Raw genomic sequence first — 17,299 nt, 5'->3', positions numbered from 1 at the left:
ATAAACATTTACCCCACCAGACACATACACAAAATATTCACACATATATTTCCCCTAATCGGAATATAAATATGTCAATTCAAGAAAGAAAAGAAAAGGAAAAAAAGATGTAGTCTATTGATATGTCATTGAGTTTTCCTCTTCGGTTAAGCTTTGAAAGTTTCGGGCAATATTGAGACTCTAAGACCAGTTTATCCCATATCAACATCAACCGAGTCTTTGTTGGTGTCCGTGTGAGAGGTCGCTGATTCAGAATTCTGTGGATAGTCAAACAGGCCTAATGACTGCTCCTTTTTCTCTGACAGGGGAGACTTTGGATTGGCGAGGTCTGACTCTTTCTCTTGCGGGCTTACGTCGTTACAGCTGCCCGGAGAGTGACCGTTAAAGGTTTGTGGTGGACTACTCTGTGGTGAACACGTTATTTTGCCCGATTGACTGACCTGGCCTTTGATTGCTGTCGCGCTGGCATTTACACTGTTGGACTCCTTGTTGTTCCCGTGTCCTGAATTTCCAGCAGTATCGCTTGTTGGTGTTTTTTGCCCGTTATCAACATCACTGCCCGATGCTGTGTTCTTTAGGGAGGTTTGTGGGACGATAAAACCCAACGGTTGCGTAATCGGATAAAGTAAAAAATGTCCTTTCCCTATCAAAGGCCGCGGAGAGGCCACTGGGAAATCAATGGTGGGTTTTCGCCTTGGCCTTGAGTCCGACAAAAGGCTCTCCACACTGAAAGGATTGAGTTTCTGAAGAGTGGAGGACTTATTGATGGGGCATGAGTTTGGCTGCTGACTGCTGTCGGACGAGTCTAGCTCGGATGCACTCGCATCTTGATTCAGGCCTCTTTGGTTCTGTAGTTTTTGCTGTGTTTGGTTACAGCTTGGTTGCGTTTGGTTTCGGCCCAAGTCACAATGGATATTTTGTTCGCTGTCCGTTACTTGTGAAACGCCACTGTCACTGTCAGATCCTGGGGTGTGAAATAAGTCCCCAGAAATGAGTTTGTTCTGTGACCTCAGTAACCTTTTTTCCTGTTTTCTCTTCTTTTTCTCCAGTCTCTCGCGCTCTCGGCGGGCAATTTCCTCCGCGTCCATCGGCTCGCCACTGCAGGTTGTGGGATGGGAGTTGTGAGCAGGTCGCCCGGGACCCTTTTTCGTGTTTTCCTTTTTCCTCCACTTAGCCCTGCGGTTCTGGAACCATACCTGCAGATTAAGAAAAGAAACTTTAATAGTCATGTTTGTTTTTCAAAAGACCAGGGCCAACCTACAAGTCATTAATGCATTTCAGTTAGAATCTTAAACAGAAGTTACTGGCAATTCTAAGTATATTCTTATAATGAAATAATCGTACAATGAAACAGTGAAGATCGCTTAACAAAATATCGAATTATACTCTGCTCGTGAACAAATTAACAACTTCAAGTCAACATAATTTATACAATGATTTTAAAATAAAAAACCCCAAACATTAAAATGTTAAACATCAGTAAACATTTTAAAAAATTAACCAATATTGCAATAGTGTGTGTGGTAAACAACACACCGCCGTCTTAGTGAATGCATTTAAGTATGCAGGCCTAGAAAGCCTAATTGGTTATATATATATATATATATATATATATATATATATATATATTCCTAAATGTCTCTTTTTATTGTTCAAACTATCAAGTTAGAGTATTTTACCAACATAAGTAAATCCTAATACAACCGAATTATTTTTGTTTGTGCATTTAATATTTTGAAGTAATATTAAATGTGAAAAAATTTTTCGAAATACGACGAGCCTAAAGGTTTAATTTACCATGAGATGCTATATTTTTCTTTATATGGACTTTTATAACGTGAAATTGAGAAAAGAAAATACAAGCATTCACAAACCGATATTTTTTTACTCAAGTCATTGCTTCTGGGTGCGTTCTACATTGTCAATTATTTCATTTTGTCGTCAAGCTGTCGTTTTTTTTTTCACTGTGTTAGGCCTGATGCGTTACCTGCTACGGGGCCTACAGAAAGGCAACAGATAATGCCTCGTCCATGACATGGAAGATACAACAGATGCATTAAAAACATGCTGTATAGGCCTTCTTCCTTGACTATTTTTAATTGAAATAAGAAAGTTGTTTTCACCCATGACAGTTTCAGGAAAATTAACAGATGCTAGTATTTGCAAACGAATCAGGGGGATGCAACAATGCTAAGTTTTGACTAAAACAATTGCATAAACAAAAAATAGATTTAGTGTTTTACCTGCACCCTCGATTCTATCAAATCCAGTCTCAGAGCTAGTGCTTCCCTCATGAATACGTCTGGATAGTGACTTTCATTAAAAGCCTTTTCTAATTCTTCCAACTGCCAGCCAGTGAAATTGGTGCGAGTTCGTCTTCTCTTACAGCCCGGGCTATCCTTCTCTGGATCTCCCGTATCTATGAGAGAAAAAAATTAAATAAAATTAAATAAAATAAGATATATATATATATATATATATATATATATATATATATATATATATATATATATATAATCTGAAACAACAATTTGTCATGCCAAAATATCAGTATTAACCTTAATTGTTTTCTCTCTCTCTCTCTCTCTCTCTCTCTCTCTCTCTCTCTCTCTCGCTCTGTCTCTCTCTCTCTCGCTCTCCCTAGCTCTCTCTCACTATGTTTGTGTGTATGCGTGTGTTTATGATGAATAAGAGTCTAAAGATTAATACTTGTGATGACTGATTAATTCCAGTACTGACACTGACAACTACGACCACAACAGCAACAACTAAAATATAACAATAATAACAATAACAATAATACATTTAAAAAAATGTTTACTGCATTTAAGTATGCCAACAACTCTGCAAATCTTGAAAAGTGTAATATGTCTCAATCGAGTATCTCAAAAAAGCGGCAGTCTTTGTAACCATTGTTTTTAATGGAAGTAACAAATTGAGCTACACTAAAGGAAATGTTTCTTTGTTTCCTCATGCTAACATTTTTGTTTCTGAACGCTTTCTGGAGATAACAGAAAATTATTTTTTCTGCGATACGATTATAAGATGCTTTATTTAGATATATACCATATACCCAGCATTTTAGCAAGTGTTTCATTGGCGTAGCTTACCTGTCAGTTTGTACTGTTGGTTATCTCCATTCATACCGCAGCCAGACGACAAGAGGGGGTTCGAATTAACCACAGATGCTGTGCACGAGCCGTTGAGTAATCCGTCTATTGAGAAAGGAACCGCGGCTGCAGATTGAAGTTGATGACCAGCTAATTCGTAAACATGATGGTGGCTTAGATGGTAGGGAAAGCTCACCATCCCACCGAGAGAGCCTCCGAACTGGGCATGAGGTGGATCCAGTATCCTGCTGTCCATCATCTCCCAGGCAAAAGGAAACGACGTCTGGAGGCTGGTGATGTGAATTTAAAAAACATGCAGTGAGTGTGGCCAGCGAGGAGGGGACATGATGTGGAGAGGGGGATGAGCTGTACTTTATCAACACGGACCTTCCAATAATTAGCTTAGGCTCTGGGAATTTGAGACCAATGAGAAACGTTAATCGGCAGTGACGTCAGAGCCGTGGTCTGAAAACGCTTTCCATATCGATTGCTAATTAAACCTGACATCCACCTCAATAAACAATATCAAGGCTGTCACAACAAGACAGGAGGACTTTGATAAGAACTACATCACGGCTACACGGGGGGCCGTGGAAGGAGAGCGATCAGATTTGATACCCAGTTAAATGCTAAATAGACACAGAAATCTCACCTCCGTAGCCACACAGAGTGGTAGATTCATCACCATTCAAGCCGACCTGGCAATCCATCTGTTAATATCTAGCTTCTGACAAAGACATACACACATAAACACACATACACGCAAAAGCGATAACACGAAATGTCGCCACATGAGTCTCCTATAGATAAGCGTAGCCTAGTGTACTGTTGACAAAGTGATGAACTCGGTTGTAGCCAGCGTTATGTTGGCAGTTGATACTCTGTTGTAACTAGTCGAGCATGTGGTAGCCTGGTCAAGAAAAGACATTTGTCACAGAGCTGTCAAATTTAATTCAAAACTACAACCAGTCCAGTGCGTAAGTGGCGATGGATTAACACAATAGTTAAATGTCTGTAGGAGAGCAGATCTTAAGGATCTACTGGAGACTTAAATGAACCTATTAATTACATGAGCGACTAATTAAAAAAGAACTAGAATTTTAAAATAGCCTAATGAGAGGTATTTCCCCAGACCTTCCATTCACGTGTAATTAATGTCATTTAAAATTGGGTCCTGGTTTGTTCATGTGATATCATACAGTTATCACTGTGTAGAATATTTTCTATATGGCTGTGCACTGGTCATTCTAGGCGAAATTCATAAAATTCATAAATTAGCATACCTTGCTAATTCTTTATATACGTAATTCACCAATGCTGTAATATTAATATAATTAATGTCTGGACCGTGCAGCCTACGTATTGACGTTGTGTTTTTGGCTCAGGCTATTTCGAGTGACGCTATAGTCAGTAATTATTGGCAAAAAAAATGGTCGAAAGTTTGTTGAAATGCATAAAAATATTAATAAAACAAATTGTGTCGTGGTGTTCGTTTACTATAGCCATCGATCAGTTACTTCTTCCTGTCGTCTACAACAAACACCACACAACATCGTGACAACAAGCATCAACAAGAATTAGATATTTATCATCTTGTATTCAGTCACTCTTTGTCTTTATGTTGTATGTACATGAAACAGATTGCAAACTGCAGTTTAAGATATTTCTTACAGCTGAACTGTGTTCGTGAATACAAACTGAGCATCAGTCAACTTTAAATAGATTCTGTCACCCTCCTCGTTGCATGAGAATAAATTCGACTTATTTTTCCAATGTCTGGACCCGTCATAATGTTAATCTGAGCTGGAAATTCTCTCTCCACTCACTCCATGACCCTTGGCACCCGGATTGGCGTGTTGTAATAACCCGAATCTTTCAGCAGAGGCCCCGATAATTGTTACCTTATTAGCATGCAAATTGTTTAATTAATATTATTATGAGGAAGTATATAATCCGTTCGTCTCTTGACCTCCAGCCCAAATAGCAACCCTCTGCATTTCAATGTGTAAATGTTAATGAACCCTTTAAAAAATATCTCACGATCCGGCCTTTTCAGCACTCTCCCCTACAGAAACGGTCTTCAGTAGTCAGAGAGATCTTTTAATGTCCCCTTCTTTTGTGCCTTAAAACTTATTTTATCTTAATGTAGCCTACACAGCGATGAATAAATCCATTCATTCCTAGCCTTTTGGAACATCAAAATTCAATAATTGCTCCTTGACAGTTCCGGGGTGCAGTCCACGCGCAATCTCAGCTCAGTGAAAAGCAACCCTTGACACGCGGTCCCACGAGACGTTGCATTTAAATCCGTTTTTCTACAACCAACTGACATTGTCAGATCCTAGCTTTAATTAACCCGATAATAAGACGAACAAGACGTGCTTTCAGGGACGTTGTTGGGTTGTCTTGTTTGCCTCTTATTTGAATTATTGGGTTTATCTACAATTTGCCAGTACAATAGAATCAGCGGATTTAATGCTTCAAAATGTATAAACACATGCAGGGATTGTGTACACACACACACACACACACACACACACACACACACACACACACACACACACACACACACACACACACACACAAACATGATGGACATAACCATTGTAGTTTATCCATACTTTGATCAGTGTTTAACTAAAACTACTTGTCCTAAGCAGAATCAACTTTTATAACTAAATTGTTGTTCTCATATGACCGTTAAACTTTAGCGTTTTGTGGGCCTGCACAATTATTCAAAATGTTGAGCGTTTTTTGGCTCATCAAAAGTCTTCATTAAACCTAAATCTATGGATGCTGGACGGCGCTTGAAGATCTCCTTCAGAGTCTACCAGGTTTGCAATTGTCTTTTTATGGGCTAGAATATCATCTTTAGACAATGTGATACCTGGATTAAAAGTTGGTGCACCATACCTGTCCTAAAGCCTTGTTGGGCCTCATATCCAAACCTCACGCTGACAGAAAATGAGCATGTGCGGGCGAGTAGACATCACTGACCCCATTAACAGCAGGTGTTCAAATGTAACACCCAACCAAACAAACTAATCAAAGCGCCCATCCAACACTGATGCCCGCATTACCAACATTACACAAAATCAAATTCATTTTTAATTAGGCTAGCAAATTAATAGGCAGCAGTTGAGGAGTTTAATTACTCAATTAACTTCACGCACGTTAATTTTTAACTATCTAAATTAAGTTGCACATTATTCGATTTGATGATAATTATAGAATTAAATCTAAATTAATTGTTGTGAACGATTTGATACGATGTACGAGATGCAGTTCCAATTAAGTGAAGAAGGCGTTTCTTTACTGTTTTAAGCAACCAAATCCTTTGATTCGATTTGTGCAGGCGAGAAACTCCGCTTCCAAATTTTCTCTGATCCTGAAAATTCTCTACCCTTCTTAATCCCTACAATTAAAAGTTTCCTCCATCTAATTATCTGTAATTGTACTGCTGTCAACGTAGAATGGAGAAGTGAAAGCGATTGATTTGGACTTTTAATTCACTCCAGTTCTGATAGAAGGGAAAGTAATTCCCTTCAAATTACCTCATTCAATCCTGACACCCTAATGCCCTTCAAAATCTTTTTACTCACCGCATTTATATATTAAAAAGGAATCTAAAATGAGTACTGCCTCCTAATAATAATAACCAAACTTCCATTAGAATAATAATTTCATTTCAATTAAAACTGACTTATCACCTTTGCTAAAACGTGCTTAATATGCCGAAAATTATCAATGCTTGAAGGAGTGCAAACTGGGGAGTCTAATTGTAATCAGCAAATCAGAGGTGCTTGTCGCTCCCGTGCCTTCGCGGAGAGGCAGCTCGGAAATAGAACTAATTTAGTCAACTCCCCCGGGAAATCCGCTCAACAGATTAACATTTTCAAAATATAGTAATGATATAATTTGAGAAATGGTGACGCCAATTTGTGAGAAGCCTTTGTGCAGAATCATTTGCATTTTTTCACCGCCTGCATTTTTCCTGTTAATTACAGCTCCGCAGATGAAGGGTGTGCAGTTTGACTCACTGCTTATTATTCAACTTCAATCTAGTAATGGAACACAACGGGAAAGAAAATAACCAAATCTTCCCTAAACCCATTTAATTCCGAAAGTGCCTCGGATGTTAGGGAATGCATGAAGACAACATTTTTCCTAAAGAACTAAAATGCGTGCGTGCGTGCGTGCATGCGTGTGTGTGTGTGTGTGTGTGTGTGTGTGTGTGTGTGTGTGTGTGTGTGTGAAAGAGAGAGAGAGAGAGAGAGAGAGAGAGAGAGAGAGAGAGACAGAGACAGAGACAGAGAGACAGAGAGATACTGTGTATGTGAGAGTTTTGTACGCGTGGTTGTGTTATCTGAGTAGATTTTAAACCATTCCATAGTTAAAGTCTACATTTCGGTGTAAGATTAATTTGCCCTAATATATTAATTATATTAGTAAAGTAGGTAACTTTCGTTAACCCAAGGACCTACCAATTAATAATATCTTACGCATTGGGGCATTAAGGCCTACCTGTCTATGCTAAACTATTTAGTTTCCCACTACAGGTTTCCTGTGACTTGACACAATGGCTGTTCCGAATAGCTTACTAGTTCGACGCGTGTTTTTGTTTTTTTTTAATAAAGAAAACAAAACGACAATGGTTCTCAAGGCATTTCCATCATAGCCAAGTGAAACTGTATATCAAACAAGGATCAGAAATAGTTAAATTTCTTTCTTGTTAGGAGTTGGCTGACAGTGAATCTCTTACTAGGTCCGTAGCTCACGTCGTAGAGATCTGGAAGACCGTGAGCGTTAACTATTATCCGCTAGTGTCATAGAGATCTGGAACACATTTTAGAGCGTTAACTATTATCCGCAGCCTGGCCATCTGCTGCTGTATAAATTTCAAAACCCAAGAGATCTTCTTATATGGACATCGTAAACGAGTAAAGATGTTTTCATTAAGAGAAATCAGGTTAACTTAGCGCTAATTAACAAGCTATCTTAATGAATTATTAGCACCGGTCTTTCCTTGTGAAGAAAATTGGACATCTTTCATTTTCATGCTTAGACACATATAAATAAGTGTGGTTAGGCTTAACTATTTATTATTTCTGTGCAGTTGTTTAAAATTAATTAATGTTATTCTATAGATGACTGACTTAATATGCAAATAAGAAGTCACTGTTACGCTGCGTTATTGCATAAAAAGAGATCTGGTGCTCTGCTGCCTAGAGTTGTCGCTTTACAGTACACTTTAGATTGAAATAGAATACAAGGGCGCCACCACGTGGTAATTTTTGCGTGCACGGGCCTACTTTATGAACCAGTGTAGGATTATCTTGATAAGCTTTTTAAATCAATATCCCCTTCTCCTGACACTTTGAGTTGTTCACAGGCGCCTCTCATGTTAGACTGATAAATGCAAATCACTTTTGTTTAAGTTAGACTTAATAAGGTACCCCCCATCTAAAAAATGGCATTGCTACTACAAGCAATAGACTATGCTTTTCAGATCCGAAATCACACTGACACAGCGTTTCCTCCCCGCCTCAACCCATCTGCTCGTGTTTTCAGTCCCCTGTTCATTTGACTGGTGTTTTAGCTCGTTATCTTTGCCACATTCATCGACACCTCCTTATATGTAGGCCTTTTCGCCCTCAGGCCTTTATAGGCCGCAAGCCGCCTTCTCTTCTGGCCCATTAACTCACTGAGGAAATCTGGCTAAACAAAAGACTGCAATCTGATCCCCGACGTTAATGAGTCGAGCTGTCTCACTGCGCAACCAACTCTGCGCAAGCATGTCTCCCTGGCAGCCTCGGGGAAAGGAATCTGTTAAGAAATAAGAAATTCACACCATTACTACATGAGTAATTTGTTAAATAGCTCATAGTCGCCCCCCGAAATCCATCCATATATATATATATATATATATATATATATATATATATATATATATATATATATATATTATATATTTATATATATATATATATATATATATATATAGAGAGAGAGAGAGAGAGAGAGAGATAGATAGATAGATAGATAGATAGATAGATAGATAGATAGATAGATAGATAGATAGATAGATAGATAGATAGATAGATAGATAGATAGATAGATAGAAAGTCACACTAACCATGTTGAAAATTGAAAATTCATAGATCACAATATATTTAAATGTTGGAACATCTATTTTGAAAAACGGTGTTTATTTTCGTCTCTCTCCGTGAATAAGAACTAGTCATATGACCAGTCACAAAAGCGTAACAAGCCTTCAGTTGCAATGGTTTATTAGGTACAATTATCATGCACCCAGCCTATCAAAATTCAATCATGCATAAAGGGAATATTAACCAAGAATAATGCTATCTCGTAATAGAAAATAAGTTGGATTTCTTCCCTCCAATTTATCATGACGGTAATTACTATCCGACTGAGACACACTGTCTGTCTTACGTTTCTGTATCCGCCCAGCAGAATGTAAAAACAGAACAAAGAAGGGAAATTACATCCGAACTTTTTTACAGGCTTTCACGAGGCCTCAGTTGTGTGGATGGTTCATGCGAATCGCAAAGAAACGTAGGTAAATCATATTTTAATGATGCTCTATTCCCTACTAAAAATGTAATATTAAAATGTATTGAATTAAAGGTAATTTTAAAATGGCTTTCACATGACAGCTAAATCATTTCGTTTTCGTTCAGAACACACACTATGAAGCAGCCCAACTCTTTACACAGCAACCGCACGGGTTTGAACTAGACACTCTTTAACTAAAACTTTACATCTTTATAGAAGAACATCAAGGATTGCAACTGTCCGTTTGTGCTCTGTTAGCGTTTCTTTTTCTCTGCTTCACTGATGCACCAAATATTTACCTAGGAGCGTAAATGAATTCAGTGCTGTGTATTCAAGTGAGTCAAAACGTGCTTATGATTCAGTGGTAAACCTCCTGCCGATTAGAATGTGTGAAATTAATGTACGTTTGTTTTGCCCAAGACATGCACATCATAATACAAAACGCACGAGGAAACAGACTGAAAATGCCAGTCATCTTGGGAAGCGGAGCCACCAGTGGCAAAGTGAGAAACGATGATGAACAGCAGTAAAAAGGCTTTCTGACGATATCAACATTATCCGTTATAAAGCAGTGAAAGAGGGTTGGAGTACGGTCATAGGCTACTAGGAACACATCCACACCAAAAAAAGTAGGCCTAAATGTTTGCTAGGACGACGGCGGTGGTGTTGGGCTGTGTGTGTGTGTGTGTGTGTGTGTGTGTGTGTGTGTGTGTGTGTGTGTGTGTGTGTGTGTGTGTGTGTGTGTGTGTGTGTGTGCGTTAATGGGGTGGGGGGTGGGGTGAAAGGTGTAATGGGGGATATGAAATTATTACAATCATTTTGCTATTCAAGCAGTGTAAGCAAATTAAAGGAATTCCAATGATGAAGCAGGTGTTTTCTGAGAGGTACCATCTGGCAGTTGAATTAGCAGCTTATGAGCCAGGTGCTCCTGCAGCAGAGAGGAATCAAAGATTACTCCCCCGCCCCCTGGGCTCCAGGAACATGACTCTGCATTGTTACTGCCTTCTCAATATTCTTTGTTCCAAATCTTTTTTTTATTTTTCTCTCGCTCATCTGTTTGTGTATGCAGGTTTTTAACAAATGATGAATACTCAATTTTTTAACTGATAGAAAATCTCTATAACTTGTCAGGTCAATAAATCCATAATTTATGATTAACAGATTTACAGTTCTTTAGGCTTCTACAGTTGTAATGAGTCTGAAATGTACTAAGGTCGTGGAGAGCTAGTTGGATGCAATGGACGTTAGAAATGGAAGATGAATGACAATAAACTTTGCTTAAAAGTTCCTCCAAAACTGAGAGTCAACATGTTTTGTTTTTTTTTACTAGCAATCGATGATATGGTAGTATAAAACTGTTAGGTATTTGGTTATTTTAGATATACTTTTTAGAGTTATAAAAATATTAGATCTTAAATACTGCTTTTGTCATCACCTCACACTGCTTGCGTTGTTTCTGAAGTGTTTGACAAGTACAACAAACAGCTAGATTGCCATTATGATCACCCCTGTTTAGGTAGTTTTCCCATAAAACATTCAAATGAATCTGCCCATTGTTAAATGTTTATGACCACAATGTCAGAGCTTTGTATTCTAGGGATAAAGATGTGCCAGTTTACCCAAACTTTTAGTAATCTTTTCAGGCAAAATTGTTGCTTTTAGATTTTAGTTGCAATGTAATAACCCAGTATCATGCCCTAGTGTGTAATACAAACGTTGGTCCAGCTAAGATAGCCTACACACACTAAGGTGCTCCACAATACTAATATTTAATGATTTCTCATATTTGATCAACAATTATTTGCTCCTTTAATGTTTGTTATTTGAACAATATGCTTAAACATATGCATGGCATGTTTTGTGTAAGTGGAAGCTGGCCTCTTACATAGGGTGAATCTAAGAATTAATAAAATAGCCTAATAATAACCTCCTAAACTACTTGATGTCTGAAAAAAAGTATGTCTGTGTGTTGGGTGGGCTGCCACCTTGTGGTGAACCTTGTATTGTGCGAGCTAGATAATGTCCGTCGCCAGGAAGAGTTCACTGGTTTAGAAGTTAAGAGGTTGAGAAGACCTATGTGAGGATATAGGAAAATCTAAATTAAATTACAGGATTCTAAATGACATGATTAATAAACTAAGACTAGATATATTTATCTATGGATCCTGTTCCTGGATTTTGATTCATCTTTGGTAGCTAGATGAACATTTAATTTAATTGATTGGTAATGATTGGACAACATAACACTTGACCCCTATGTAAATACATGCTGGTGATACTGTAATATATGTACCTCATTGTGATTTGAATGCCTATTTTCTATGACAGTTATTAAAATCCAGTGACTTGATTAACGATTTGTTAACAAATTAAATACTGGTTTTTTGTATGTAAAGTCCTGAGAATATCTCTGGTTTTGGTACAGCCAGCAGGAATCTGTAGCAATAGGTACAGAGATGAGAGCACTTTTTGATCACTCGAGAAAAAGATCGTTAAGCATAATAGTTAGCTGTAGTATAAACGTAAATATTAAAGTATATATATAATAGTGTATGTATAGAATACACACTAGTAGTTTATATAGTATACTAGTAACTAGTATACAACACCTACATGAATGAATAATAATTTTTATAAGGGAATACAGAACTATAATTTAAATTGATTATTTATTTATCTTTATTAAGGAAATAAAAAAAATTAAAATAAAAAAGTGCTGCATCATTTCCTCCCGTAGCGTTTTCTGGAATACTCTAGCGTGAACGTGTTTATGCTGGACACAGTGACTCAGTGCCTCTTCCAATAGCTTAGCTTTGGGAGGGGCTATGGAATCTATTGGGTTAAGGAAGCCAGCTACTGTGTATCTATTTAACTATTTATAAAGATTCAACAACACATTTTTGTAATTTAAAGATGGAAAATTAAACCATTTTAGGGAAGATATCCCAATCAGTTTATTAATTTATAGTAGTCTCTATATTTTCTATAAAATTGCCTTCTAGCACTCACCAAATTTTAAAAAAAGTTAAACTGATCAAATATTTTATCCAATGTTCATTTAATCTTTATAATTTTTCTCATCATACACTAGGAATCAAGAATAGAATTGCTGGTTAGAGATTATGGGCCAATACTAGTAACATTATAAACTTGTAGAGAGATTACTATTGTGCCATTTTATTAATTTATTTGCTGAATAGTTTTACAGTTTAAGAATAGACATTTAGACACAACTGAGACGATTATTTCACTCATAAAAAGTCCATAACTATTAGTGATTAAAACAAACAATCAAAAAGTCAAATCAAAGGGAATCTGCAGACATCAAATAGTGATTTGTAGGTAAAAGAGAAAGCACAGTTTTTCTTATAAACCTATTTAATTAAAGGAATCCCACCTTTTCTTATCTACATACAAAGGCTTAATTCTGCAGCGTACTTTTATACTGAAAATTAAGTGTATTGATTCTAGCTTCAGCACTTACGGAGATAACGTCACATGCGAAAAAAATCAACGCCTAAATAGCCTGTCAGTCACGGTAGCTGTTTAGTTTGAGGAAATACCCATAAGATAACATTGATATAGGGGATCAACTTTAGCTGATTTAATACACTATCGGTAAGAAGCCCCTCATAGATAATTTTATACTATACAATCTTACATTTGTATACAATAAAATATACAATTGTACAATGTTTCGGGAATTACTGCCATGTTTACCTGTGTTGACATAAGTTAGCTAGCTAGCTAGCTAGTTAGCTGGACGTTATTTTAGCTGGCTCGTTGTTACCGTTGCCTTTATATACTACTATACCACGACTATTTAATTAACATCACAGCTCACTAGTTTTGATTTTGGTTCTAATGTGTGGCATTGTTGAATTTCAAGACACATCGTGTTTTATTGTCGAATATAGTTGTTCTTACTGTTAACCTAACATAACCAGTGTTGGTAGCTAGTTAGCTAACCTAAGCCGCTTGCTCTCGGTCGCTTATAATAATAGATACGTTTAGACCACTAGCTAATGTTTGATAGCAAGTTAGCGTTTTCTCGTTATCTATTTTATTTTTGTGTTGAAAAACAGAATACATAATAGCTATCTATAATTATTAAACATTTACGATATGTGTAAGATAAGTTGTTTTTATGTTGACCTGGTTAGCTGGCTGTCTTCATGATTCAGCATTTATTGTTTCTCCACCGATCAAATTGTCACTGCACATGTTTCACCTGTTTTGTTTTATTAGATGCTTATTTTATTTGTGATTTTGTGAAAATGCAAAACTATACTATGCTACCTAAAACAACTATTTTTTAATGTTTGTTTTTGTTTATTGTCACAATTTAGTCATTAGCTGCTAAACTAATGGCTATTGCCTGTGGGAAGCTGGGACGCGGTTACGACTCAGCCTGTTCGTTCTCTATATTTGATGCAGTGGTCCAAGGAGATCCAGAGATTTTTTTTTTGTTGTGATCATTTGACGTTGTTATAGGTATGGCTACTTAACGTTTTGCCTGATATGATTTTAATGGTCTTATTGCAGGGAGAAAGCAGACACATTATACCAGTGTCATGGAATTTCCAGATCTAGGGGAGCATTGTTCAGAGAAGTCCTGCAAACGCTTGGGTGAGGGAGGGAGAGTGTGAGTGAGGAAGGGAGTGCGTGAGTGATCAGGATGTCATTACCGTTTTCTCTTTAAAGGCTCATGAATTATAAATTCTAATAAAAAGCCAGTGTACTATTTGTAATTATAAAGTTAGAAAATTTTAATGAATCTTTAAAGAAAGAAAAAAAATGTTATTGTAAGTTTATTTCTAATTTACAGATTTTCTGCCCATGAGATGTGATGCCTGTGAGCAAATTTTCTGCAAAGACCACATAACTTATGTCAGTCACAAGTGTACTTCTTCATATAAAAAGGTATGTTAGTTTTATAAGTATGGCAAGTGCTTTTTTCTTGTTTACTTCATTCATTAAAGAATGTTTGTTTTTGTTTGTTTTTCTTCTTCAGGATGTCCAGGTACCTGTGTGTCCTCTGTGCAACATCCCCATTCCAGTGAAAAGAGGAGAAATGCCAGATATCAAAGTTGGGGAGCACATAGACCGCGACTGCAAGGCAGATCCTGCACAGAGGAAAAGAAAAGTATTATCCCCAATCCAGTACATGCTTATATCAAGGACTTCTCAGGTTTCTCCAAATGCTTACTGAGCCTTATTTCCCCTTTCTCCCAAAGATTTTTACAAATAAGTGTTCAAAGGGAGGCTGTAAGCAGAAGGAGATGATTCGAGTGACATGCGACCAGTGCCACTTGAACTACTGTCTTAAGCACAGGAATCCATTGGATCATGATTGTAAGACTGATGGCAAGCCAGTCTCCAAGTCTGGGTGAGTAGGCACTGTTTGATCTTGATTATGTGACGGTCAATATGGAGGTTTTGCATGTGGTAATATTTGTTTGTTTGTTTATTTTTAAGACATGCTGCTTTAATGAGAGCTCAGGGTTCTTCCAGTAATAACATTGCAGGCTCAACAAGTAGAGTGAGCTCCAGACAGGTGCCCAATGGGGCGAGCGGGAATGCTCACGCTCAGGGCAGTAGGTAAGCTACTCATTAAGATTCATTGATTCTTTTCGTGGGTTTGATTAAATGTCATGTGATTGTAAGTGTAGACCAAGTTTAAAGCATATTGTTTTCTTTCTGCAGTGCACAAAGGACCTCGGCCCCTCCCCCACGTCCCCCTCCAGCACAGAACATCGTACCTCCATCAGCTTCCTATCAAGCTGGATTGGTAGGATATTCATTCTAAGCTAAATATTTAATGTGTTACTTATGAAACATTATTGGTGGAACTGGTCATGTATATAAATAATAAAGGGCATATTCCTTTCTCTGGCTGGGCTGCAGACTGAGGAGCAGGCTCTTCAGAGGGCGTTGGAAATGTCTCTGGCTGAATCAGCACAGATCGTCCCGCCCACTGTCAGGTATCTTGGTGGCTAAATCTTAGCCTTTTGTTTAAAAACCTCTGTAGCTAGTTCCAAGCTTCCATTTAATCTTCTCAAAAGATGCCATTATAGTAAGAAGCTGTTTTAAAGAATCACACACAAAAAGTATTTATTGTTGCTTTGGACAGGTTTAATGTTTAAAAAGTGCTCTAAAGAGTTGGTGCCATATGCTGCAACTTCTGTGATTAGCATGCTGGTGTGTCTATCTCAGTGGAGCCTGTGCCATGTAGCCCTGCATGTAGTGGATGAGCTGAATAGTGTAAAAGTGACAGTAGGAAAAAGACAGTTTAACAGATTGTGTTTGTGTGTATTTCTGTGTGTTTGCGTGTGGGTGCATCAGTCCTCAGGAGCAGGAGGATCTGGCACTGGCTCAGGCCCTCGCTGCTAGTGAGGAGGAGTATCGGAGACAGCAGCGGAGACAACAGGTATCCAGAGCCCTTAGCAGTCAGTAGCTTGCTATGCTAGAAGGACCTCCATTAGGTACTTGGCCTCGGTTGGCAATCTTATCATATCTAATGAGTGCAGGTGCTGACTGTAACATGGCTAGTAATGGTTCTACGCATGTTATGTGGTGGTGGTGATTATGATGAAAAGTGCAATATCTAATTTGCAACATTTAGGTAGATGTATAATATAAAGCAATATTTGCCCGTGGGTTCAATGGATGAATATACATGTTGTCTGGATAAAGTGGATATAACCCACCATTTGTAATTCTATTGTGTTACTGTGTTAATTTGGCCAAATTTGCAAGAGTAGCAATAAGTCAGTTATGAGATGGCTTATGATTTATTTTTATCATTCCACAGGTGGTGGATTCCAAGCAGTCTAACTGCTGTTTGTCTTAATGTCAGATCATCCTGATTTACTGGAATCTGCCTGAAACAAGCCGCACACAAGAACCCGTCTCTGAAATGTAAACTGAAGTCCTCAGTTCAGCGCACACACTTATGTATTTCTGACTGAACACAGCGAAATTTATTTAGGTCCAAACTTTTGTGTGCTTCAGAGAGACTGGCAAATGCTCTTTTTTCAGTGGGTTCTTTGTGTGAATATTTTATATAGTAATCATGTTAATCCTTTCATTGTAGATGTTTCTCAAAATAAATTATTTTAATCAATGCCTGTTATGTCTGCTGGTATGTTTTAAGGTTTTTATCCCTGGTGTTGGAATAGGGTTATGCTAAGACAGTCCCTTTTTATATGTTCAAATTTTACACAATAGTGTTTCACCAAAGTTCCACCAAATTCAGGTTTTTCTGTATCTGTAACAATATATGAAGAATGTTTTTTTATAAATTCAAAACACTGTATGTATTCTGTCCTGACAGAAGTGCAATCTTTCATGTGCAAAGGTGAGCTTTTGTCAGTATTGGCATCACTCTTATGTTGAATTGAAAATTTATGAGGGAGTGTGTCTTGTTTTCAAAACCAGAAATCGCACACAATGTATTTGTTTTTTGAGGCAATTGAGTCAAATGTGACCACTAGAGGACAGTCTTGTTTCATGTGAAAATACTGTGAATATACACACAGCCTAAACAATTCAACAGATTTTGTGCATTTTTGAAATAGTCCACTGTTAACCAAGCCTCCAAAAACTTG

General features: G+C 37.5%; 2 protein-coding genes across 6 annotated transcripts in view; one reads left to right on the top strand and one right to left on the bottom strand.

The window, feature by feature from the left end:
- Window positions 1-3,464, bottom strand: part of uncx (UNC homeobox) — a 3,567-nt gene extending 103 nt beyond the window's left edge. The window contains exons 1-3 of the mRNA XM_035529386.2: window positions 3,111-3,464; window positions 2,244-2,419; window positions 1-1,196 (exon numbers count right to left, since the gene is read on the bottom strand). The exon at window positions 1-1,196 is cut by the window's left edge and continues 103 nt beyond it. Coding sequence (XP_035385279.1) covers window positions 192-1,196; window positions 2,244-2,419; window positions 3,111-3,369 — 1,440 coding nt within the window. The 5' untranslated portion in view covers window positions 3,370-3,464 and the 3' untranslated portion in view covers window positions 1-191. The remainder of the gene's footprint in view (window positions 1,197-2,243; window positions 2,420-3,110) is intronic.
- A 9,734-nt stretch (window positions 3,465-13,198) lies between these two features.
- Window positions 13,199-16,815, top strand: zfand2a (zinc finger, AN1-type domain 2A). 5 transcript variants are annotated; one of them, XM_027007305.3, is made up of 10 exons: window positions 13,199-13,307; window positions 14,235-14,318; window positions 14,518-14,612; window positions 14,704-14,835; window positions 14,927-15,078; window positions 15,168-15,290; window positions 15,396-15,480; window positions 15,597-15,673; window positions 16,035-16,119; window positions 16,504-16,815. In XM_027007305.3, exons 2-10 carry the CDS (start codon window positions 14,264-14,266, stop codon window positions 16,540-16,542), a joined length of 843 nt encoding a protein of 280 aa, XP_026863106.2. In that variant the 5' UTR covers window positions 13,199-13,307; window positions 14,235-14,263; the 3' UTR covers window positions 16,543-16,815. The 5 variants fall into 5 exon arrangements, with proteins under 5 accessions (XP_026863106.2, XP_026863194.2, XP_026863274.2 ...); XM_027007393.3 differs by having other exon boundaries at window positions 16,035-16,174; XM_027007473.3 differs by lacking the exon at window positions 14,235-14,318 and adding an exon at window positions 14,039-14,183.
- The last annotated feature ends 484 nt before the right edge of the window (window positions 16,816-17,299 follow it).

Source organism: Electrophorus electricus, chromosome 2, assembly GCF_041902795.1.
Source record: "Electrophorus electricus isolate QZ-2024a chromosome 2, ASM4190279v1, whole genome shotgun sequence".
NCBI classification, from domain to species: domain Eukaryota; kingdom Metazoa; phylum Chordata; class Actinopteri; order Gymnotiformes; family Gymnotidae; genus Electrophorus; species Electrophorus electricus.
Note: the sequence above shows the minus strand (reverse complement) of the source record. Positions and strands in the feature narration are given on the sequence as shown.